Genomic DNA, 24,701 nt, shown 5'->3' with positions numbered 1-24,701 from the left:
AAGGCTTTTATGTTCAAGTGAACAATAGGCTCATCCCTTTTTGTTTTTCTGAAAAACAGAAACAATAGCATAAGTATGATTACTCTCATTTTATAAGTGAGGAGACTAAATTATAGGGCAGCCCACAGGTACACAGAAAGTATCAGAGCTGGGATTAAGATCCAGGATGTCTGACTCCAAATCCAATCTTTTTCCACTATGCCATAAATAAGTGTGTAATTAACGTGCCCTTAGTGATTTCAGTTAAAAGATGACCTCACAGATTCAAAGAAAATGAAGTAATGATCAAAGCACAAAAGATGACAAACACCAATTTGAAATTTTAAAATAGGATTATTATTCTTACAGACAAATTTAAAAGTTTTACCCATTCTTGACAACAAAACAGTGAACCATTTTCCAAAACATGATGGGTAGCCCTATCATCCTAATGCTTATCATCCTGGCTATTATTTCCAAAAGGAGACTAGAGTAATCACACTATTCTAGGCTTCACTGGGTGAAATTGGTGGGAAAAAATTCCTGGAGCCTCATGCCCGAGCACAGACATACTATCAGGGACAATAGGAAGAACATTGCCTTGCTTCGATTGAAAAGTTTTGTTGCACCCAGCCCTTGAGAATGATCAAGACTAATTGTTGGTCTGAGGTCCCAATGGAAAATAAAACAAAACAAAAAAGAATCGGGGCATGACTCTGTTGATCCTTTATTGGGTCCATGAGCTCATCAATGGAGATTATAACCCCACCACATCTTTGTATCCTCTCTTCCCTAAATCTTCTGAAAAGAACCCACTCGATGCCCTGGAAGCCATTCTCTGATTCTTTTCACGTCCACAAGGCACATAAGTGGTCTTTTCCCAGTCGTACATATACTGGATGGTACTTTTAATGTCATTCTTACTTGTTCCTCTACAGTCATCTTACAACGCCCCAGAACTCTGACACAGTGACTTAATTGAATGGCGGTATGTTTGTGGAGGGGGCCACAGCTTAACAAAACCCCTTGAGAATGAAAGTCCAAAGATGAAGAGTAGTCAAGTATCATCCCCGATATAGGTGCCGAATAGGCTCATGGACCGAAGCCTACTTAGAATAATAGCTTCAACAACTACTTTGCTGATTCATTTCCCAAAGAGTCCAAATGACATTCTGCTGACATTCAGATAGTCTTAGAAGCCTCCCAGTATGTATGCCAAGCTGCAGACCTTGAAAAGTATCCACGTCAAATTGTGGGACAGTCCACCAGAATCTTATACAACAGAGAAATGTATGCAGAAATAGGGCTAACTCTGTTTTCCCAGAATGACTGGGTATGGAACAATTCTCATTAGTAAGATATTTTGGCTAAAAGTCTTCATAGATGAGTTGCCAATTTTCAAAAAATTAGAAGAGACTTAAAACACACGACACTACAACTATACTGAACATAATTTAAGCTTTTTTTGATGATTCAGAAGGCACTTCTGGTTCTCACCGTGTTTCAGGGTCATGATTATAAGTCATGATTCTGATTACACTTAAGATGTGAAAAAGTGTTAATTAATAGAAAGTTCAGTTTGATAGGATGTCAGAAAAAAAAAACAACTTTTACTATGAAGGAAAAAAATGTAATGATGGAGAAGAAACTACAGGCATACAAAGGTACATAATTTGCAATAAGATTATGTCTGGCTCATCCACAGTGCTTCTGAGGTGAAAGGAAGGACAAGAAAAGAGGGTGGGGTGGGAAACATGCCAATATTGTGACTACCATCCAATAAAGTAGATGGTTTGATATTGAAAAAAGAATTATCATAAATGAACTATTTAGCAAAGTTACAAGTTTCAGAGTTTCACCCATTTCCATGGGCATGAACCATATTGGGCCTGTCTTGAGTTTGGGTTCTAAACTAATTGAGAGTATTTACCTAATTTAGGAGTATACTCCTAAATTAATTAAGGAGTATTTCCCATGGCATCTAAGATTACGCTGGATTGGTGGGTATTTCAAAAACGTGATTTCTGTTATTGTCACAGTCAACTATAAAAAGTACACTTGAGAATAGATCTGAGGGAACCTTTATTCTCAAGATAGCCAGATGTTGACACTGTCATGATCTTAGCCAGATGTTGACACTGTCATGATCTCTGTAATTTGGGGATAAGAGAAACAAGTTGCTAACTGCAGTAAAGTGTGAGTGGGTTTTTCTTGTCCTATTGGGATGTCTGGACATTAGAACCAGACATATTCCCTATCCTCCCCCTTCTCACTCTCCTATTCCCAACCTATATCCACCAGCAATCTCTCACATTATATTAGGAAGGAGTTACTGTTTTCTCATTCTTGATAATAAGGGAGTACAAAAGGAGGTCTTAAAAATAAAGGAAGGATCTCTTTGGGACTGCCTGTTCCTGTCTCCCATTCTGTCTTTAAAGGATAATGAATAAAAATGGTTCCGTGTCTGTGAGAATTTCAGCATGAGAGCTAATCCTCCTCGTCACTATCATCATCGTCATCATCATCATCTTCTTCAGAGTTATCATCATCGTCGTCGTCGTCATCATCATCTTCAGCATCATTGTCATCATCTTCTGTATTTATTTTCCCAGAAAGTACATCTTCTATCCAATCTTCTAGTTCTTCAGGGGTAGGTAAGTCATCATCATCTATTATATCCATCCAGATACTGTCTGCCTACAATAAAGAAATAATGAGAGTTAATGGATAGCAGAATGGAAACTACTGAGGACAGACTGGGTTAAGTGGTCCTGGCTGGCAGAGAATAGAGTACATATTCAGGGAGGATGTCTGAAGCTTCTGGCTAACTAAATACCATCTCTTCAGGCAAGAAATTATGAGAATTAGATCATTTCAGAGTCTGCTGGGACACCAGAAGACTTCTAGTCCAACTCATACCTGTCCATGAATATCCTTTGTAACAGCCTCAAAAAGGGTCACCCAACCTTTTCTTGTGGCATCAATTTACCCCAACTCACAAGGGCTACTACCTCGAAAAGGTCCATTCTGTCTGCATCCTTTGCAATAATGATCAACTTTCATCCTTTTGGCCTCCTGTAACTTTGGGCTTCCATATTGCCAGTGAATAGAAGCTTTCTGCTTTCCAGTCTTTCTCTTTGTTTCTGTGATTCACTTAAAAGTCTTTAGATGATTTCCCTCAGCTTACACTTGGAAGAGGAACTCTGTACATTCAAAGAGTCAGGGGTTTCCAAAATGCAGATCTTTAACTATGTATCAGCAAGACCCTGGACACCATCCCTCCTCTTTTCCCGACTTCACTTGCTAGGTCATAATTCAAACTAGGAGAGTTTGAGTTATGGACAATCCTTGGGCACAGAAGAGAACAATTATGTTTCCCACCTGCTCCAGGGGAAAGAGAGGTTGGAAAGGCCCTTTCCCCTCTGTCTCAGCTATCCCTACTTAGCTTGAGACAGAAGAAACAACATTCTCTTGGTGGCCAAGACTGCGTTTACACCCACTGCTGCTGCTGGTGCTAGAGAGGAAAGCTCAGCCAGCTACAAGTGGTATGGCTCAAGGAGCTCTGGCGCTGGGGAGGAGGGGAAAGAAGCAGTAACGGTTCTCTCTGTCTCTGTCTCTGTCTCTCTCCTCCCTCCCTCCCTCTTTGTTTATCTCTCCTTCCCTTTCTCTTTCTCCCCCCCTTCCTCCCTCTCTCCCTCCCTTCCTTCCTGTCTCTCTCTCCTCCCTCCTCCTCCTTCTCCTCTCTCCCTATCTGTCCAGACCTAAATTCAAATTCTACCTTATTAACTGTATCATCCAGGGCAAGTCAAAATGAAAGGTCTGTACTCATCGGCCTCTAAAATCCTTTTCACTTCTATGTTATATGATCTCTGGACCAGACTTCTCCAGGCAACATTCAGACACAGAACAATATAAGTAGGAGGTTCTCACACTGTCCTCTAGTGTATGATACTTACATCTGTTACATTCACTACTCCAATCTGAGGCTTGAACAGGTCGATCTTAAATGTCTTCTCCCAGTAGGTGACAAGCTATGACAATAAAGAATACACTTAGGGGACAGAATAAACTTTTCATCACCAAAGCCACTGGACAGAGCTAGGCTAGTCTGCTATTCTGCAGCTAATCTCACATGGTTTCCCAGTAGCCAGTCAAACCCATTCAAAGATTCTCTCCCACCAATCCTAGGTATAAACTGAGTGGTCAAAGGAGATAAATGACACAATTCCAGCCCTTGAGGCATTTCTAATATATGAGGAAATGGGAGGAACACATTTAAAAAGGTGTAAGTATATATATAATACAGGAACAGATTAATATAATTACAGTGTACAGTTGACATAGTCCAATGTTCATTCACGTGGGATATGTGGCACTCTGAGAATTAAAGGATAGTGAAATGAGATGCTTGTCTCTGTCTCTCCTTTAATGTGACATTTGAAAATTCTTTATTCCATATATAAGGAAATAACCAAAGTCCAGTAGCCAGAGAGACTGACAATGTTTTGGCATGACAGAAGCTAAAAGGGAAGATCTGGATCCCTTGGACTGACTTTGGGAAAATATTTGGTTGCTTGCTTTATTCCCAGTCTAGTGGTAGAATATGAAAATCTGGAAATGATAGAGATGAGGATATGGAAGTGTGGGGAACAGTGGAAGATCTAGGGTCTGAGGAGAGAGTCAAGGCCAATATATGTGACTCACAGACTTAAAGTTCCTGCATAACATTGCAAGACTAAACTGATGAAAACTGGGTACTATGAAAATGCATGAGAATGTGAATGGTTTGGAAAGATGTCTTGGAACCCTCCCCTGTTGAGTATTGACCAAGGTAGCTATCTGGAACTTGAAGGGTGCTGAAGAGGGGTGCCCTCCAGACACAGAAAAGTTCAATTAAGCCAGAACTAGGGCTGAAAGAAGTTTAATAAAGCTTTATTGCATTTGGAAGAAAAGAGTGCTAAGATATTTTTTTTTTTTATCATGATTAGTACCCATCACTGGGACACTGATGTCATGACTCTGATAAGTCTCTCTCTGGAGGCCTCTGGGCCTTGCCAGTGATTGTCCTTTTTTTTTTTGTTTGTTTGTTTCTTTTTAAATCAACTTGACCAAATGAACTTTGGATCTGGCTATTGTTCAGACTTGGAAGAATAAGCCACATTTGTTAGCACCGTGCAAGACTCGCTGTTTTTAGAGCTTCAAGTGCATAGGGGACACACCCAGGTAATGAGAAAATCCAGCCTATTCATTACTAGATTGAACGTTGGCCAGCAAAGCTGCCTGCTGCTGACAGCCATCAGTATTTGCACTTAGGCTATGACTTATACTCATATACACAGAGAGGCAAAGATATAGGCCCTTCTGTCCTAGGCTGAAGGCTTCTCATAATTTGTTTGCTGTCTCCTCTCTTGTCTTTCCTAAGACAAGGTACTGGAAACAATGGAGCTAATTCACATAAAGCCTGGGTGCCTTTGCTAACTCTGGTATGACTATGGCCTCTAGAGCCTGCCTGCCCCTTCACCAGAGGAAAAAGAGAAGGTGGGGACTGGAAAAGGGGGCAGAAGCAGGAGAAAATGTCGTGTGTTGGCTTATCGTGATGGGGCACTTATTGCACTTTTCATGATGAGACGGCCGAGAGTGGGGTGGAAGGACCGTTGGGCAGGTTTTCCTTTATGCCCATCCTGGTTGGACGAGGTCGAAGGATGAACCAGGAAGGAGGAGGGAGACAGAAGGCAGTGAGACTCAATTTGGCACCCGAGAAAGAATGCAGGATTTAGAGACAGAGGAGGACCTGTTTTAAGTCCCAGACTTCAGCACTACACAGTAACAATAACAACAGCATTAAGCAGCATTTATATAGCACCTTAAGGTTTGCAAAGTACATTTAATCCTCTCAACAAACCTTTATTCAGCTGACACTGAGGTTAAGGGTTAAGGGACTTGCCTAGAGCCACACAGCTACAAAGTGTGGGATGGGATAAGGCAATTAGCCTCTCTGTGCTTCAGTTTCCTTTTTTTGAAAATATATTTTTATTTGTTTCATAAAATATTTCCCAATTACATTAGAAATGAGAAAATTAGACATTATAAATGTCTATTTAAAATAAAAATGTCTATTTAAATTAAAATTTCTATTTAAAATTTAAATTTACAGTTAAATTTTACATTTCTATTTAAAATTCAAATTAGAGAAGTTTTAGCATTCATTTAAAAAATTTTTGAGTTTCAAATTCTTTCCCTCCCATTTGCCCCTCCCTGACACTTGAGAAAGTAACAATCTGATATCACTTACACATGTGAAGTCATGCAAAACATTTCCATATTAGCCATGTTGCAAAAGAAAAAGAAAACAGAAACAAAGTGGAAAAGTCTGCTTCATTCCTTCAGTTTCCTCTTCTGTAAAATGAGGAACTTGAACCAAATGGCCTCTGAGGTCCTCCCAGGGCTGAATCTGAAATCCTCTAATACTCACTTCGCCGACACTGTTTATTCACCAGGTTTTATGGCCAAAGTCTCTCTGGGAGCCTGGGAGGTCAGATGCCTAGAAAGGATGACCCTGAGGGAACTCCAGCTCTCCCTTTCCCATCCCCCTACTCTCCAGACTCCACAGAAAGGTAGCTAGACTTGTGAGGAGGAAATAACGCCCGGGTCTATTGTGTCTGGGATGGAAGTGGGAGTGGGAGGGAAATTGGGTGGAGGCCGTAAAGCCTCATGAGTAGTGATAGAAAGCAGTGGCTGCTTCCTCAGACTCCCCAGGTCCACGTCTGACTTGGCTGGCCTTTGGGGGAACACACAGATGCTTAGCAGGGACACTGAAAAGAACTTTCAAGAGAATGACAAAACGTCCTGATGTCTATTCCAAAGAACAATTGTCTAGAACAGTATCTCTGCTCCCCCTCACTCACCTGCTTGGGTTGCCTCAGTGTGATGCTCTTCTACTTAAAAAATAATTTTAAAAAATAAATTCCTTGCTGCTGGAAAAAGTGATTCTTTGATCTTTCTCCTCTGTCCCTGCCTTCCAAGCCCATTCTTTAGGGCAGTGGGGACCGGGAGTCCCAGAGACCCTTTCAGAGGATCCTTAAAGTCAAAACTGTTTCCATAATAATATTATTTACTATAATAACAAAACCATTTTCATCATAAGTTCATAATATTTTCATTTTGAATATGGTAAATATCAACAGCTATAACCCACACAAACAAAAGCTCTTGGGGGAGGAGAGGGTCTTCAATTAATTTTTAAGAGGTCGTGAAACTAAAAGAAAATTGAGAGCTGCTGCTTAGGGGCCCAAAGAGCATCTCCAGCTTCTGACATCCAAGGAATGAATGCTTCTGCCAACTCAACTTCCAGTGTTTCTGCAAGGCACTGAATTCAGAATTGTCCCTGATAACCAAGACACCACTTGGTGTCATGGGCCATCTCAGATCCAACAGCCCCATTCATTCTGCACAGATGATCTTTCTTGTTTTACTCTTCTTATGCTTCATGTTTGTGTACCCCTTCTCCCCCTATCCCTTAAGAAAAAGAACTGTACAACTAACTAAGGAGGGCAACAAAGGCCTTGCCAGGGGACACCAAAATTTAGAGAGTGCTGATAGCCCTTACACTCCTACAGTAGAAGGGTAGAAAAAAAGCAAAAACTAAATTTAGCAACTAGTTAATAAGAATAATTAGTTAAAATAGGAAGCAATCAGTTGATATGCTTCCTCACTGCAGGTGAGTTTCTCCTGAGCCCTGCCCTTCCCTCTGACCCTCCCACCCCACAATTTCCCATGCCTAGTAGCTGCCTCATAGTGTCCTGGAGCCTTGCCTACTCCTCCACCCCTACCAATTGAAGTTCTCTTTAAAAATTTTTATTTGAGGGTGTATTTCATGGCACTTGCCTCAGGCACCAAAATTGCTAACGAATATTAGACTACAGAGGAGAATAAAGGTCTTACCATTGGGAAATCATCTGGGTCAATCCATACTATGCTTAGGTCAGGATTATTGGTATTGTCCCTGGCAACTTGTTTCAGGATCTCCAGGAACTCAAAGCCATCTGAAAGAATGTTTGTAACATTAAATAGCACATATATCCATGCTGCTTTTAAGATGGAAGAAAGAGAAGGGAAACTCACAGGAGTAGATGTATATTTCTAAAAGCACTGGGCAAATGGTATAAATTGTAGGATGTTTATGTAAAGTTCTACCAAAATGTAATTATTTGGGAACCATAGCCATGAAACAGCAGCTCTATACTTTAATAGATACGTAATATTTTTAATGTAGATACTCCCTCCATTTGTGAAAATGGATCCCATTCATGCCTTCTTCTTGGTGATTTTTGACCGTGTCCTCCAGTTGATTTCCCAGAAAAGGTTAGAGACTTTTCTCTAAGTTAAGGCTTCTTAACTTTTTTTTTTTTTTTTGCATCATGGACCCCTTTGATAGTTTAGTGAAGCCTACAGATGCCTTATCAGAAAAATGCCTTGAAATGCATAAAACAAAATACTATTACCAAGGAAGCCAATGATATTGAAATATAGTTTCCAAAAGATGGTTTTTTTTAAAGTTTTCAGACTCAGGAGCAACTAGGTCAGGTAATGGATAGAGCACCTGCCTTGAAGTTGAGAGGACCTGAGTTCAAATCGGGTCTCAGACACTTAACTAGATCTGCAGCCCTGGGCAAGTTACTTGACTCCAAATGCCTCAAAAAAAAAAAAAAGTTTGCAGACCCCCAAGGAAAGAACCCCTGCTGTAAGTCTTTAAGAGACCAGCATAGTGCAGTGGATGGAGTATTGCCAGCGGAGTCAGTAAGAGAGGGCTTCAAGCCCTGCCTCTGACACTTGCTATGTAACCTGTTCAAGGCACATAAACTCTCTGGGTCTGTTTTCCTGTTGGTCAAATGAAGGGATTGGACACAGTGATCCCTGAGGTCTCTCCCAGCTCTAAATCTATGATCCTTCAAAAAAGGTTCTTAGCCAGTTATAAACACCACTAAAGATCAGTACATCAGAACTTAAAGAAAAAAAAAACCTAATTCAACAACCACTTATTGAGTGTCTACCATGTGCCTAACACTGTGCTAGGTATTGATTTATAAAAAAGAAATATTCAGCCATGTATCCATCCTAGATGCAAGGTAGATACTGATGAGCTTTCTCGAACTTACACAAGGAAAGTACTTTGCTTCCTGAGGATTCAAAATACAATGAGAAGCTACCTAAAGTCACTTGGACCAGCCTGAGGGCTCAGGGACCACCATTTTTTTTTTCTCCTTCCCTTCACCTCCTCTGTCCTATCCTGTTTCTGCTGTAATACTTAGCCAGATACTTTGGTGCATTTTCTAACTAGAAAGAAAGCTCTCTCCTCAGAGGAAAGCTGACCTTGAACTTTTTAATTTTGGCAACTGGATATCCTGTGGGACCAGTTCAACAGCTCCAACTCTGCTTTGCTATGTAAAGTTGAGAGTCCGTTCAAATTGCTTTACCTTCAGGTCCCGAAGGGGTGAGAAGCTGAGATGCTCATAAGCATTTAGATGAGAATCTCTTAGAAGACTTTGCAATTAAAAGAAAAAAGGATCAGGCACCTCTGTAACTTGTAGGGAGAGCCTGGCTCCAAGTACCAGCCAGGATGACAGTCCCTGAGACCATCTATCATGGCATCATAGAATCACAGCATAAAGACATCTACTTAGAAGTCATCTTGGCTGGCCTCTACATAGAACATGAATCTCTTGCCAAACATCCCTAGAAGGTGGTCTTCCAACCTGAGCTTTTAGTATCCTCTAGGGCTGAGAAACTCATTAACTCCCAACTTAGTCTATTTCATTTTGGGATATGAGGCTAATTTGAAAGTTCTTCATTGTAATCATGGAAATAGAGGGAATTTCACTATCACCTTCTGCCATGCACTGGTTATTTGTGTGTATATTTTCTGTCCCCTAATAGATTATAAACTCCTTAAAGGAGGGAATATACCTTTTATAACTTTGTATTCTTCAGTGCATTTCTCTGTATTGTATTGTTCTTTGTATTCACAGTGCTTGATTCAGCCCATATCATAGGGACACAATAATTATTTGTTGAATGAATGAATGAATAAACCTCCAGAGATCATCTGACCCAATCCTCTACCTTATAAGGTAGACCTACAGGCAGGTTAATGTCTAACCCTTCAGGGCTGGTGGTGGTTCTTAAAGTTTTCTAGTGCTTGATACCACTTGGGATAGTAATGGAGGAAAACTGAATATCAACATTTCTGTCCCATTTTCTGCTCCTCCATCATCACAAATGGGAAGGAGTTCTTCAGGCAGATGTCTTCCACCAACCCCATTTCCCCCCAATCCCCAAAGCCTCTTCTTCCTTTGGTAAGAAGGACTATGAAGAATATGACCCTACCCATAGCTTCTCTCCACTAGCTCATTCCTGCAGCTGACAGTCAAGGAACTATTCCTTATATCAACTGAAACTCTTTCATTAATTTCTGACTATTCTCTGCTTTCAACTCCCATCTCCACTCTCCCCTTTACCACACAGGGCACAATCTTTATCTAAAGGCTTATTACTGGAAGTCAGTTAAACCACTTTGGAGCTTTCTCTTCTAAACGTTAAATAATCTCAATTCCTTTAACTTTTTTTTCTGATAGTATCTTTTTTTTCATTGATTCAGTCTTCTTTCCCTATACCTTAATTCCTCTCTACATGCCCCATTCTCTAGATGCTCTCTACTAGGGTTTTATATTCTTTTACAGTTTTATGATTCAGATAAGATATGATATAATATCCTTTCTGGTTGGGCAGGAGTACTTCTCCATCATTATATATCACGTTCTTTAAAAATAATTTTTAATTGAACAAAAAAAACTATTCTCTTCACATCCCACATTGAAATAAGAAAAAAAAATCATCATAAATATGCAGTCGAGCTATCACATTCTTTTTTTTTTTAGCAGACAAGTCAATATCATGATTGTTTTCTTTTCTATGACACTGATGGCTAGCTTGTGGTTTACTATGATCTCCAGGTCTTTTTCCTCTGTATTTGTGCCTATACTTTCTTGATCTCATATATAAATGAAGTTTTTAAAATTTTTTCTTTTGGTGTTATTGTTCACTATCTGTATCACCTTGTGCCCATCTTCTTGAATCTAATTCATTTTTAATAGCGATGGTTCCTAATTTTTGAATCTGACTCATTATACAGAGTGACTTTATCTGATTTAATGTAGGTGTACAGTGGGCTAGAGTGCTGGACTTGGAGTCAAGAACACCTCAGTTTGGATCTGGCCTCAGACCCTTACTAGTTGTATGACCTTGAGCAAGTCACTTGCCTCAGTTTCCTCTGTTGTAAAAATGGTGATAATAATAGCAGCTGCCTCCCAGGGTTGTTGTGAGGATCAAATGAGATGATATTTGTAAAAAGCACTTAGCACAGTATCTGGCACATAGTAGGCACTATATTAATGTTTGCTGTTATTATTGTTAAATAACATTGCTTGCTTCTTTACGGGTTGAAATCACTATCCAAATGAGCTGTGAAGGAATCCTCTCCTTTGGTGTGTGTGCTGTGCTTCCTAAATCCCTGGGCTATTCAGGTGGGGCAACAGCAGCCCCTGAATTACCCTGGTCTGTGTGAAGTCTGTCTTGTTTCAGCCCGGTGCTTTCTGAACCTGAGCACCAGGACAACAAACAGCTGTTAGAGCAGCTACTGAAACAACATTAACGAGAAGAGAAACAGTACAGGTAATTCTAGTGGAATGACCTGCCACTCGAAGGCTGAGTGCTCCAAAGACCACCCCTCACCTCCCACCCCACTGAAGGCAATGCTAAATCAACGAAGGACAAAGCACCCCGTCATTAAACTCTCACACCTTTTACTCAATCGGACATTAATGCTGCTTGGGAGCAGAGATGGAAAGGCCACCTGGGTAGTCCCTGCATTTCCTGGGAAGGGGCGTGGCATGCAAAGGAAGGACTACTCTCTCTACTGGTGGTCTGTCTGGGTCCCAATCCACAGGATAAGGAGGCCTTTTTTTTTTTTTTAATATTTTTTTCCCAGAGGGCCCAAATATAAATCTACTTTGCTGCTTTCCCCAGAGTCAAGAGGGTACCAAGAATACCATATGTCTCATCTGAGATTTAACAGAGATGGGGAAGTACAGAGAGTACCTTTCCATGCTGGCAAAAACAGCAAAATGAAGGTTATCCTGCCAACAGAGTGGAAAGGCTTCATGAATTGATGGAGTAGAGAAAAGGAATCAGGTTCAGTGAGATCTGGAGCAAGTTCAAAGGCACTTTTTGAAAAAAGGGGAGATATCCCCCTGAATTCTGAGTAATTGTTTGCAAAGGAGGGAGATGGGGCCTCTGAAACTAAATGTGAATCTGTTGTCCACTTTTCAGTCTTTTTTGAGTGGCGTCTGACACTTTGTGACCCCATTTGGGGATTTCTTGGCAAAGATACCAGAGTGGTTTGCCATTTGCTTCTCAGGTTAATTACAGATAAGGAAACTGAGGCAAGCAGGGTTAAGTGCCTAGCTCAGGGTCACATGGCTAGTAAGTGTCGGAGGCCAGATTTAAACTTAGGAAAATGAGTCTCCCTGACTCCAAGCCCAACACTCTAATTGTTCACTTAGCTTCATATTTTTCAGATCTCAGAGAGGCAGAGTACCTAAAAACACCCAGGCAGGCATCCCTTGGGCAAGAGATTTCCTCTTTATTATTAGGTACCACAGAGCTGAGATAAAATGAAAAAGGACAGATCTCAAAAGATGTTTATTTCCCATGACACACTGAGGCACTTCTGGCCTCAGGCTGGGGCCCAGATTTTCAGTCTTGGGATCTCTGTAGCCAAGATTAAATGATGAGCACCCAACGAGGTGATTATTCCACTTGGCTGCTGCATCCCTAGAACAAGCAAGTGGTTAGAGGTCTCCTTGGGAATTGGAATCCTCATGAGAAAAGAAACATGTGATTATGGCCACAATGTCCCAAGGCTGAAACTGGTGGGACTGAGGCTGTGTCAATTTACTGGGGACCTGTCCTAGGACAGTCTCATTCATTTCAGCAGGAGCCGAAGCCTTACACCACCAAGGAATGTTTCAGAAGCTGGCAGCCAGCCCGAGAGCAAACACACCTACAAAGCCTCAGGCCCCTCCTGCCTCTTGGCATTCTTGCTTCACTTTCTCCTCCTGTAAAAGTAAAGTGACATCTCCCAGGAGAATTGTGTGTGCTAATTATCTCATTGCAAAAGAAGTCCCAAGAAGCAGGCTAGCTGGGTTTAAGTGACTTAGCCTTGTTCTCTGCCATCCCTGAAATTGGATTTTTTTTCCCCATCAAAGTCATACCATAGTTTAGCCCTGCTGCTGTTTGTTTGCACCTGGTTAGCACAGTTAAGTTTGTAGATGAGCATGAATCACACATACTGGAGATTGTATTTGGATATTTGTTCCGAGAATCAGCTAGGAGCCCGAGTATCCAGGAAGACTGCAGAAACACTCAGAGAGGGTGACGCATCGCCTGAATTCTGTCCTTACAAAGTTCTCTTTCTCCTCCCTCTAACACACTCTCCCTTCTTAACTTTGCATTTAGGACGTAGATTTAGAGTTAGAAGGGACCTTCAAGGTCATTGAGTCTGACCCCCTCATTTAAAAGGTGAGTAAAACGAGACCCAGAGGCTAAATGACTTGCCCAGGGTCACCCAACAACTAAATGTCTGTGGTCCTAGGTCCTGATTCCAAGTGCAGGGCCCTACTCTGGACACCATGTTGCCTTCTCAAGTACTAACAAACTAATTAACTAGTGTGTGTATACATATATATGTATATGTGTGTATATTATATATATACATACATATCCGTGTATATACATATATACATAAATATACATATATAGTTAGTCATACATGTACATGCATACATGTATACACATGTGTATTGTGCATACATATGGGCATGCATTATTATATTGTACCTATATATGCACACATGTATAAATGTGAATATATACACATTTATGAATGTAAATATATATGTGTATGTAAGTATTATGTGTGTATATATGTACTCCATATTTATATATGTATGCATACATGTATGTATGCATGCATGTATACCTTCCAGGATTAGATGAGGTCAGGGTGCTATGCAGGGGTGTTGTGAGTCTCAAATGGGATAATATATGTAAAATACTTTGTAAACCTTAAAGCACTATATAAACACATGTGATTATGATTATTATTAGCCTCCAGTCAGCAGGCCTCCAGTCTGGTGATGATTTCATTCCCCGAACCTTCTCCTGCATTTCTGCTGAGCTCAAACAATGTTTAGAGAGCAAAGCAGGGTGTGCTGGTAAATGTTTAACAATCGGGCTCTCTGGGGGGAAAAAAAGTATTGCACATACACTTTTAAAGCACACACACTATTGCGCACACACTGCACTGACTTTCTTAAGTCTCTAGACCAGGTGTAGGGAGCCTATGGCTCCACGGCCACATGTGGCCTTCTAGGTCCTCAAGTGAGGCCTTTTGACTGAGTCCAAGTTTTACAGAACAAATCCTTTTATTAAAGAGATTTGTTCTGTGAAGTTTGGATTCCATCAAAGGGCCGCACTTGAGGACCTAAGGGCCACAGGCGGCCTCAAGACTGCAGGTTTCCCACCCCTGCTCTAGACAATCAACAAAACAATAAATCAAGCTGATTTATAGTGATTATAGGTTTCTGAGTTGTAAATACCTTAAAATTTTAATGATTTTTGCAAGCTCATTAGAGTTGGCTTCAACATAGCCCTGGTGGTAGGGCCATCGACTTCATTGTTCCCATCTATAAAATGAATTGTCAGCTCCAAAAATCACATCATTTCGGAGTTGGAATGGCCCCCGAGGGGCATCTAGTCTAACCCAAATGGAAACAAGAAGCCTGTATACAACCCATCTGAGCCTTCTTTTGAAACCATCCAAAGAGGAGGAAGCCCTCTACCTCCAGAGGCAGCCCATTCCACTTTCGTAGAGTTCCAATTGCTAGCAATTTTTTTCCCTGACATCAATCCGAAATCTGCCTCTTTCCAACTTTCATTCATTGTTCCTTATCCTGTCTTCCAAGGTCAAAGAGAACAACTATAATCTATCTTCCACATGACAACTGTTTAAATACTTAAAGACAGTGCTCTTGTCTCCCTCAAGGCTTAACTCCTTCAGGCTTTCTATGTCCAGGTCCATATGACATGAACTTGAGGCCTTCCTGGTGGAGGTTGCCTACCTCTGGGCATCCTCCAGTTTATCAACAGCCCTTCTTTTATAATCTCTGGTGCTCAAAACTGAATAGAAGCTTGGCCAGGGCAGAGTGTAAAGAAACCATTACCTTCTCACTCATAGACGCTACGCCCCTTAACACAGCCTGAGATCCCATTAGCCTTTTTGGCTGTCATGTGATACTCTTGGCCTATATTGAATTATGGTCTAGATTTTTTTTTTTCGGGCAAAGGTGCACAGCTCCCAAAGTAAAGATCACAATGGCCAACCCTAGCTTTTGGGGAAACCTCTGGAGCACTACCATGGATTTCCTTATCATTCAGCCTCTCCTCACCCTCACCCCCTGGTTTGAGTTTCCAGCCGCATGAACTAGAACTGGTTTTACTGGCAAGATGCCTCTTCCAGTACTTTCAACTTCTGGCTGTCTTCTTCTGCAGACATTTGAATAAAGGAACTTATTGATGTGTCTTTTTTAGACTTCTTTGTCATCACTAAATCTGATGCCTTTTTTAGATCGTTACTAGAGTATATGTGGGAAGGTTGGACTCCTTTTTAATGCCATCTTAACCAGAAGTCCCTGAATGATCTTAGTACACAGATGGGGGACACTTTATTTTAAGAGAACTTGGAAGGTGGAATTTGGCTTTACCAAATCAGTTCTTTTTTCTTGGTAATCAATCAACAATAAGTCACAATTAGAAGGCTTTTATATTCTTTCAATTAATTGAGAGATCATAAAGATGTGAGCCTTTATTATCACTTCGGAAAGCCTGTTCCCTACTAATACCACCATCAAAGATGCAATTGATAAACTGATAAACATTTGACTTAGGTGGGTGAATTTAAGTCCTTGCAGTCAACTTTTTGTTTGGTTGTTTTTTTTACTATTAAAAAGGTCTGAGATTTTTCTACTCCTTTGATATCTTTGCATCCTTCAGATTCTTCAATGATCTAATAGTGGTATTACTTCAAGGAGGAGTTTCGTGTATCTCTACTTGATCTATTCTTCCTTCTTTTCTCATCTTTGTTCTCTTTATAGCCAATTCTATCTCCTCTCTAAGCCCCGTTGGGGACAATGATGTTGGAGTCCAAGTGTGGCTTCAGACACTTACTAGCTGTATAACCCTGTGCCAATCTTTTGCCTCTCTGTGCCTCAATTTCCATGAGGATAATAACAACACCTACCCTTAAGCTTGTTGTCAGGATCAATTGGGATAATATTTATAAAGCACTTTCCAAAATTTAAAGTATTATATAAGTGCTAGCTATTATTATTGATGGAAAAAGTAGTTTGTTAATAATGACTTTTGCAGATCTCTTTCATATTTCTTCCGTTTGCCGGTCCTCCTTCCGTTTTCATACTTGGGTGCCTTTGGGATGAATTTGTTTAATTGGATATCTTGTCACTTTTTTTGTTTGTTTTTTGGTGGCAAATAGGGATAAGTGACTTTCCTAGGGTCACACAGCTAGTAAGTATCAGGGGCCAGGTCTGAACTTAAGTCCTCCTGAGTGCAGGGCCAGTACTCTATCCACTGCACCACCTAGCCACCCCCATGCTTTGTTTAAACAGGTTTTACCCTTGATTACTTCTCTCTGTTTTATGAAGTGATCTGATCATAAATGTCAGTCAATAAGCATTTATTAATCATCTACTATGTTCCAGGCACTGGAGATAGAAAGAAAAGCAAAAGATGGTTCCTGCTTCTAATCATCCATTGTCCCTATTTTTAAGATTTTTTTTTACAGACAAGTTTATATTCTGATCTAGGTTGCCTTTGAGAACTAACTCTCTCCATTTGGCAATAAAATTAGGTGTTTGGTGTCTGAGGTGCTTACTGGGTTCTGCTCATCTCCCCATTGTGGTAATTAATGTATACTAGCTAAACTTCTAGATGAAATAATTATAATTAATGTTGATATCAGTTCTGTAGGGTAGCTAGGTGGCACAGTGGATAGAGCACTGGACCTGGGATCAGAAAGACCTGATTTCAAATCTGACCTCAGACACTTACTAGCTATGTGACCCTAGGTAAGTCACTTAACCCTGTTTGCCTCAGTTTCCTCATCTGTAAAATGAGCTGGAAAAAGAGATGGCAAACCACTCCAGTATCTTTGCCAAGAAAGCCCCAAATGGGGTCACGACTCAAATAACTGAACAACAACAACAATCAGTTGTTATCCATTTCCCGTTTTTTACTTTCAATTATTTATTTAAATGATTAAAGTTTCAATCATTTTAATTGCACATCATACCTTTTTTCTCAGGATTATTAATATTGCAGCCCTTAGAGAGCTATTAAATGTCAGAAATCTTCATCATCATCATCCTCATTATCATCATTAATTAGCTTGGAGGACTCATGAGGATCAATGGTACCTCACTCTATTGGGGGGGGGAGGGAGCAAGAGAAAAACGTGTGACTTTATTTGCATTGGGAAACCATACTGAGCAGATTGGTATCTGATCAGCAACTTCCAGTCTCAAGGCGTTCCCTGGGGCACTTAAGGTTAAATAACTCCCAACATCACACAGCTAGTTTATATCAGCAATGGGACCTGAACCTAGGTCTCCATCTTGGTAGCCACTACTCTATTCTGTCTCTCGCACATCTGTAGCACTTTCAAGTTTATAAAGCTCTTTTTTTCACAGCTTTCTGAGATAAGGGTTATACGTATTATCATCATCATTTTGCGTTTACAAAATGAGGCTTGGGTTGGAGAATCGACTCATCCCTTCGTCACAAGTTAATGCCCAGGCTTCTGGCTCTAAGTCTACACCTCTTTACAGGTGCCATGTAAACAAGATAATGGATGCAAAACTGTTTTGAAAAATAAGAAGCTCTGTAAAAATGTAAAGCATTGTTAAGTTTGTGCTGAGAAACCAAACGATAAATTAGCCTTTGAATTTATATTTGTACAGTTTATCTCAAAAAATAAAAATAAATAAATAAAATTAAAATTCCAGAGGCAGCAGCGGCTGCTCTGGTAGTACAGGGCTTAGAGAATCACCATTCACAAGCCCCTCACTTAATCTTCACTAGATACAGAAACTGGCCCATTTTTCCATTTCAAGCTTGTTAGCACTCACATTCTGTGTTCCCAAGGAAGATATCTATCTAGGGGGCACTCATGTAGAAACGCCACTTTGCAAAACCTTTCATCAAGTCCTGTAAAGAAGATGTCAAATTTATTCAGACACATCTGGGGGTCGGCAGGGAAGAGATGCAAGCATTTTCAAACCTGTCAAATGAGCAGCTTCCCAAGCTGGCTCTCTAAGCAACCATACAGAAAGCCAGAGAAGGGGGGGGATTAGTGGAAAAGAAAGACAAAATAGCTCAACCAGGAAATCTTGAAAGTATCCAGAGACCTGGGAAAATGTCCTTTCCTGGCTAGACTTTCTGGGGAGCTGGCAGAGGAAGGTCCTACTAGCCAAAGATTTATAGCATCTTAATACAACAGTGGCCTTTTGGAGCAATACAAAATATTTCTCCAGCGTGGGAAGGGCTGAGGTAGCCTGCATCCTAGAATTACTGGAGGCCACTGGTAGGATCAGAATAATAACAACTTGTATTTATTGGGTGGTTTCATATTTGTTATTTCATTTGTGTCTCCCAAGACCCTGTGGGGTAGGTAGTGCCAGTATTATTATGCCCATTTTACAGATGAAGAAATTGGGGCTCAGAGAGTTGATGTGAGTCTCCTAAGGTTTTACAGCTGAGACTTGGACCCAAGTTTCTGCTTCCAAGTCCAGTGTTCTTTCTTTTATACTCTCTAGGCAGTAAAATACTTGGGACCCAGGCTTATGGAGTTTATAACGCAAATACAATACAAATATGGTACTTGAAGGTTTCTGGAGTTCTTTACGTATATCATCCCATCTGATCCTCGGGAAGATCCTGTGAGGCAGGAGATATTATTTCCACCATTTTACAAGTGAGGAAGCTGAGTCTGAGGTTGTATACCTACTAAGTGCTGAGGTGAGATTTGAACCCAAGTCTTCCCAACTCCAGGGTTTTCCAGGCAGCATGGGGGAAGTGGAAGGACTGCTGGATTTGGAATCAGGATCTGGGTCAAAATCCCAGCTCTTCTGCTTAGTACCTGTGGGACTCAGCTTCCTCATCTGTAAAATGAAGGAATGTGCTATATGAAGGGCACTGTAAGCCCTTTCAGTTTTAAAATCAAGGACTTTTATGACAAACTACTTCGAGCTACAAGGGTTGAAGTCCTTCTGATCTAAGCAGAAAATCCAAATCCTGGAAAGGGTCCCAGTGAGGAGATAAAAGAGAGGGAGTTCAATCATCTTTCTGAATTGAGATTGGCAGGAAGTGTCCATGCTTTGCCCTCATGGAAAACTGTCTTCTTGCTCTTCGGTTCCTTTGTCCACCCCATTCTCCCTTCTCTTTTCCCTGGCATTGCCTCTCCTCCGCCTGGGTGTACTTAGACAGTGTCTGCTGCTTGTATGGGATCACACTGGGAAGGCTATGAAATTGACCACTGAACTGGGTGTCGGATGTCCAGGGTTCTAGTTCTGCCACCAGCTAACTGGCTAAGTGACCTTAAGGCATTTGGCTTTTCTGAACCTTGTCTGAAAAAAGAGAGGGTTAGACTAAATGACCTCCCAGATTCCTTCCAACTCGAAAATTCTGTGATGGCATTATGTTAGCCCTCTTTCCCAGACACTCCGAGGCACCACTTCTGACCACAGTCTTTCTGTTTCAGGAGAGCTTACACATGCCTCTTTGTGTGTGTGTGTGTGAGAGAGAGAGAGAGAGAGAGAAAGAGAGAGAGAGAGCGAGAGAGAGAGAGAGAGAGAGAGAGAGAAGCAGGCTGCTTAGGGGTGGGGGATCAGATCTACAAGCAGCAGCACTTAGCATTTCTTCCAGACCTACAGGACACACAGGGGAGGGGGAGGATGCATTGAAAGAAAGTGGTCTTTCTGCCACCCACCTCCCTCTGCAGGAGAGAAATCACCAAAAGTTGATGTCAATGATTGACCAGTCTTATAGCCAGGGTCTTGCCCAGAAAATCCTTTCTATTTCTAGATGAGAGTCACTTCTCCCAATGAAGGGAGGGGTGGCCAGTCTAGGCAGCTGCCTCCATTCTAAGGTTGGCCTGCCCTGGCCCTGCCCTGGGCCCCCTTGGGAGCAGACAGGATCTGGGCCCAGGGATATTTGTGTAGGGAGGAGGTGAAAGGAGCTTTTCAGGAGCTTGATTCATTACAGCTCCAATCTCGGTCAAACAGGTTAGTGCAACTTTCGGGGAGGCCTTTGGGTGGGGTTGTTCTTGGGGGGGGGGGCGGGCGCCGCCACAAGCGGGGGGGGGGGGGGGGGGGGGGGGTGGCGCGGCATGCAGAGAAGGAAGTAGGAGCCTGCTGGAGACTGGCCAGGTGGCTGCTGTGAATTGTGATTTCATCCCTGTTCACACAACACTAGGAGCCTCATTCTCTTTGGATATAGCTTGTAAACCTTAGGCAACTGGCTTCTTATGCTATTTTTCTCTCTCTTGGTCTAGAACAGTGCAAAGAATACCTAACAGGGATTTTAGAGTAATTAGGTTTGTTCAGTCCATCCTTTACTGAGCTTCCAAAGTCTTTCTCCTGAAGCAGCTGTCTGGTCATGTCACCTCCTTAGTCAACAAAATCCAGTCGCTCCCTATTACCTCCAGGACCAAATATAAAATTCTGTTTGCCTTTTAAAGCCTTTCACAGGCTGGCCCCTTCCTATCTTCCCAGTCTTCTGACATTTCATTTTTCCTTCGAAAGTACTCTGCAGTCCAGACACAGACACTGCTGTTCCTCACATGAGACACCTCCAAGCATTTTGTCCCCATGCCTGGAATCCTCATCTCCACCTTCTGGCTTCCCTGACTTCCTTCAAGTCCCAGCTAAAATGTCACCTTCTGCAAGAAACTTTGCCTGGTCCCTTTTAATGTGAGTGCCTTCCCAAAGTTTAGGCTTACCTCCAATTTATCTTGTCTATGGCTTGTTTGTACATAGGTGTTTACATGTTGTCTCCACCATTAGGCTGTGAGCTCCTTGAGATAAGGGGACGTTTTTTGCCTCTTTTGATCCCTAGTGCTTACAGTATCTGGCTAAATAAATGTGCATTGACTGACTGACCCTTGACCTCTATAAACCCTAGCTTTCTTATCTTTAAAAATTGTCTTTGCAGTGAATAGAGCACTGGAGTCACGAGGACCTGAGTTCAAATCCAGCCTCAGACACATAACACTAGCTGTATGACTCTGGGTAAGTCACTTAACCCCAATTGCCTCACCAAAAAAAAAAAAAATCATCTTTGTACTAGATAGTATCTTAGCTTCCTTTCATTTCTAACTCTATGAGCCTAAAATCCTGTGCACTCTCACAGAGGTGCACAGCACATGGAAAAAGATTGAGACCTCTTGGACATTCCTTGACAAGCAAAGCTCCTCTGAGACAATTTACTTAGGGCTTTGCCTGCCAGCTTGTCTGGTTCAAATGACATTGTTCCTTCCTCCCTCTTTTCTTAAATTATAGCAAGTCTCCCCTGAACCTAACTTTAACACTTATTCATAACCGAAATCAACAACATTTATAAAGAGCTCAGTGTGTGTGGGAAACACAGAGGATTAAAGAAGTTTCTGCCCTCATGGAGTTTATACTCTACTAGCATTTTCACTTACATTTTTCCCATAAGATCCAACACAAATATTTCATAGGGTCATGGAATTTAGAACTGGAAGGGACCTGAGAGATAATCTAGTCTAGTCCCCACATTATACAGATGAAGAAACTGAGGTCCAGAGGCAGGATTTGAACTCAGGTCCCCTGATCTCAAATCCAGGACTCTTTCTACTACTAAACAATACTGTCACCTTGGCACGTCTTGCCAGGGAGAAGAGCCTACGATTAATTCTTTCTAATCTCTCTCTCTTCTCCCTCTCCCCTTCCTTCCCTTTCTCTTCCCCTCTTCCTCCCTCTGTCTCCCCTTTGTTCTCTCCTCTTCCTTTCCCTCTCCTCCTTCTCCTCCTTCTCCTCCTTCTTCTCCTTCTCCTTCTCCTTCTTCTCTCTGTCTCTGTCTCTCTCCCCTCTACCCCCCTTTCCACTGCTATTTCACTTAAACACAAGTGAAATCAACATACCACTAGTTGGCTATGAAAATGCCACTCACCTGGCAGTAACTGACAGTCTAGAGATAAGCTGTACTGCCTATTTTCCATCCAATTTAGGGGCTAGATTAGATTTCTCCCTGGTCAACTTCCTAAGCAGAGGAAATATTTTATGGCGTTAAACAGATAGACCCATCCAGTAAACTGCCATGTTTAATATAAGCTACTCCATACAAATGATTTAATCAGACCACCATTTTAATGTCATTGTCAAAGATCCAAGATTTTGTCATTGTGGATGCTTCTTTCACCAGTGAAGATTGCAACCCTTCTGTGACTTATTAGATGCTCTTTGTGATTCTCCAAAGCCCAAAAGACTCCATATTCCTGTAGCCACCTTTGTGAGAACCTCTTTGACTTAGCTAGGCAGGTTGTCAGACCAACATACAGTTAATCAACCAGCCCTGACAGCTTGAAAGGACCTTGCCAGAGGTAGTGAGCCACTGAGAGGGTGACCCTTGTGTCTGCTGAGTCATCAGAATAGATTTTTAGTGGAGGGTTTAATGCCTCTTATTTTCTGACCTGTGATTACATTGGTAGAGAAAACTCCCTGCACCAAATAGGGGAGAACCCACTTTTCAACTTCTGGTTTTAAAAAGGTAGCAGAGGCCACTCAGAAGCCAAGTAACTTCCAAAAATTCTTGGATCACAGATTTAGAGCCTGGATCATAGATTTAGGACCTCAAACTCTATCTCGTTCAACCTTTTAATTATAATGACAAGGAAACTGAGGCATTGGGAGATTTAATGATTTCCCCAATGTCTAGGTGGTGCAGTGGATAGTGCACTGGGCCTGGAGTCAGGAAGAACTGAGTTCAAATCTGACCTCAGATACCTCCTAAATGTGTGACCCTGGAGAAGTCTTTGCCTCACTTTCCTCAACTGTGAAATAATAATAATAATAATAATGATGATGATGATAGCACCTCCTTCACGAGATTGTTGTGAGGATGCAATGAGATAATATTTGTAAAGTGTCTTGCGCATAGTGGTGCTTAATAAATGCTTGTCATTCCCCTTCCCCTTTAGCACACACAAACATGGGAAGACTCAGAGATGGACTTTGAACCCAGGGCACCTGACCTCAGAGCTAGTGCAAAGTCACACAGTCAGTGTGTTAGAGGCAGGATTTGAATCCAGGCCTTCTTAATTTGGACACTGACTTTTTATCTCCTATGACACGACTCTCTTTAATGTCATAGGGGATAGGGAACCTATAATTTTATTGCCAATTCATGGGGAATTCCTGGATAAGGAAACTGCCTCTACCAATGTAGAAGGAGCACCTTCTCTGAAATTTACAGCCTTAGAGAATTTACAGCCTGGAACACTAGAGAAGGTAAGTGAATTGCCCAGGGTCACACAGCCAAGAAGTGATTTGAATGCAGGTCTTCCTGGCTTAGAGACCAGCCTTTCACCCACTTCCCTATGCTGTTATGTGTGTTAAAATTAGTATAGCAAAAGTGATGTATCCTCTCTCCATCCACCCACACACACCCACTTACAAAGCTTTGAAGTTTTATCATCTATACTGGATTCTCTGTATCTCTTCGGGTACATTTTTGCAGTTGACTATGTCATATGTATTTTGATTAGCCCTGGTTATGTTTCCCTTTGCTGGCACAGATAATTGAAAACTGACTCTGTCCCAACAGCATGACTGCTCGGGGTGTCCAGGGTTTCCTGGATTTATTTCAGATACAGGGAGGGAGAGATAGTAAAAGCAGTCTTCATCTGGGCTCCTGGAATTGATAGACTGCTTCTTCCCTGTCCCCAACCCCTGCCGCCATTACCATTCCCCTACTGTTTTGTGATGAGAAGGCAGCCCTTGGGGGGAGGGCTCCAGGATTAAACCAAGTCAACTCTTATGGAAGGTGTGATGCTACAGGGCCTTGGGGAGAAAGAAAGGGCCTACCAGGGTCGCTCTTCTCTGCAAAGGCCACGATGTGGATTCCATTCAAATCATCTTCCTGTAGACAACAAGAATCAAGAATTATGCTCCAAACTGGACATAAATAAAAAAATATTAAATAGAGAAAAGAATCAGAAATAGGAATTTTTAGGAAGTGGGAATATAATGGGTATGGGAGGGGGAGAGGCGAGAAAGAAGAGGAAAAGCCTATTAGGATCTAAGTTCGAGGAGGCAGACACTGTCTTTGGTATTTGTATCCCTAGTACCTAGCATAGTATCCGGTACATAGCTGAAGCTTGAAAATTTTTCTTTTTCTATCTTTCTTTTTTTCTTTATTTTTCTTTCTTTCTTTCTTTCTTTGTTTCTTCCTTCCTTCCTTTCTTTCTCTTTCTTTCTTTCTTTCTTTCTTTCTTTCTTTCTTTCTTTCTTTCT

At 41.5% G+C, this 24,701-nt stretch overlaps 1 protein-coding gene across 2 annotated transcripts in view; it reads right to left on the bottom strand.

Annotated features, from left to right (window-relative positions):
• Positions 1-2,205: 2,205 nt before the first annotated feature.
• The window catches only part of CASQ2 (calsequestrin 2), a 96,768-nt gene continuing 74,272 nt past the window's right edge, over positions 2,206-24,701 (bottom strand). For both annotated transcript variants that reach the window (XM_027866780.1, XM_027866779.1), the window contains 4 exons: positions 24,273-24,327; positions 7,921-8,021; positions 3,936-4,010; positions 2,206-2,676 (listed from right to left, as the gene is read on the bottom strand). In XM_027866780.1, coding sequence (XP_027722581.1) covers positions 2,467-2,676; positions 3,936-4,010; positions 7,921-8,021; positions 24,273-24,327 — 441 coding nt within the window. In that variant the 3' untranslated portion in view covers positions 2,206-2,466. The remainder of the gene's footprint in view (positions 2,677-3,935; positions 4,011-7,920; positions 8,022-24,272; positions 24,328-24,701) is intronic.

Source organism: Vombatus ursinus, unplaced genomic scaffold (assembly GCF_900497805.2).
Source record: "Vombatus ursinus unplaced genomic scaffold, bare-nosed wombat genome assembly UNPS02014782.1, whole genome shotgun sequence".
NCBI classification, from domain to species: Eukaryota; Metazoa; Chordata; class Mammalia; order Diprotodontia; family Vombatidae; genus Vombatus; species Vombatus ursinus.
Note: the sequence above shows the minus strand (reverse complement) of the source record. Positions and strands in the feature narration are given on the sequence as shown.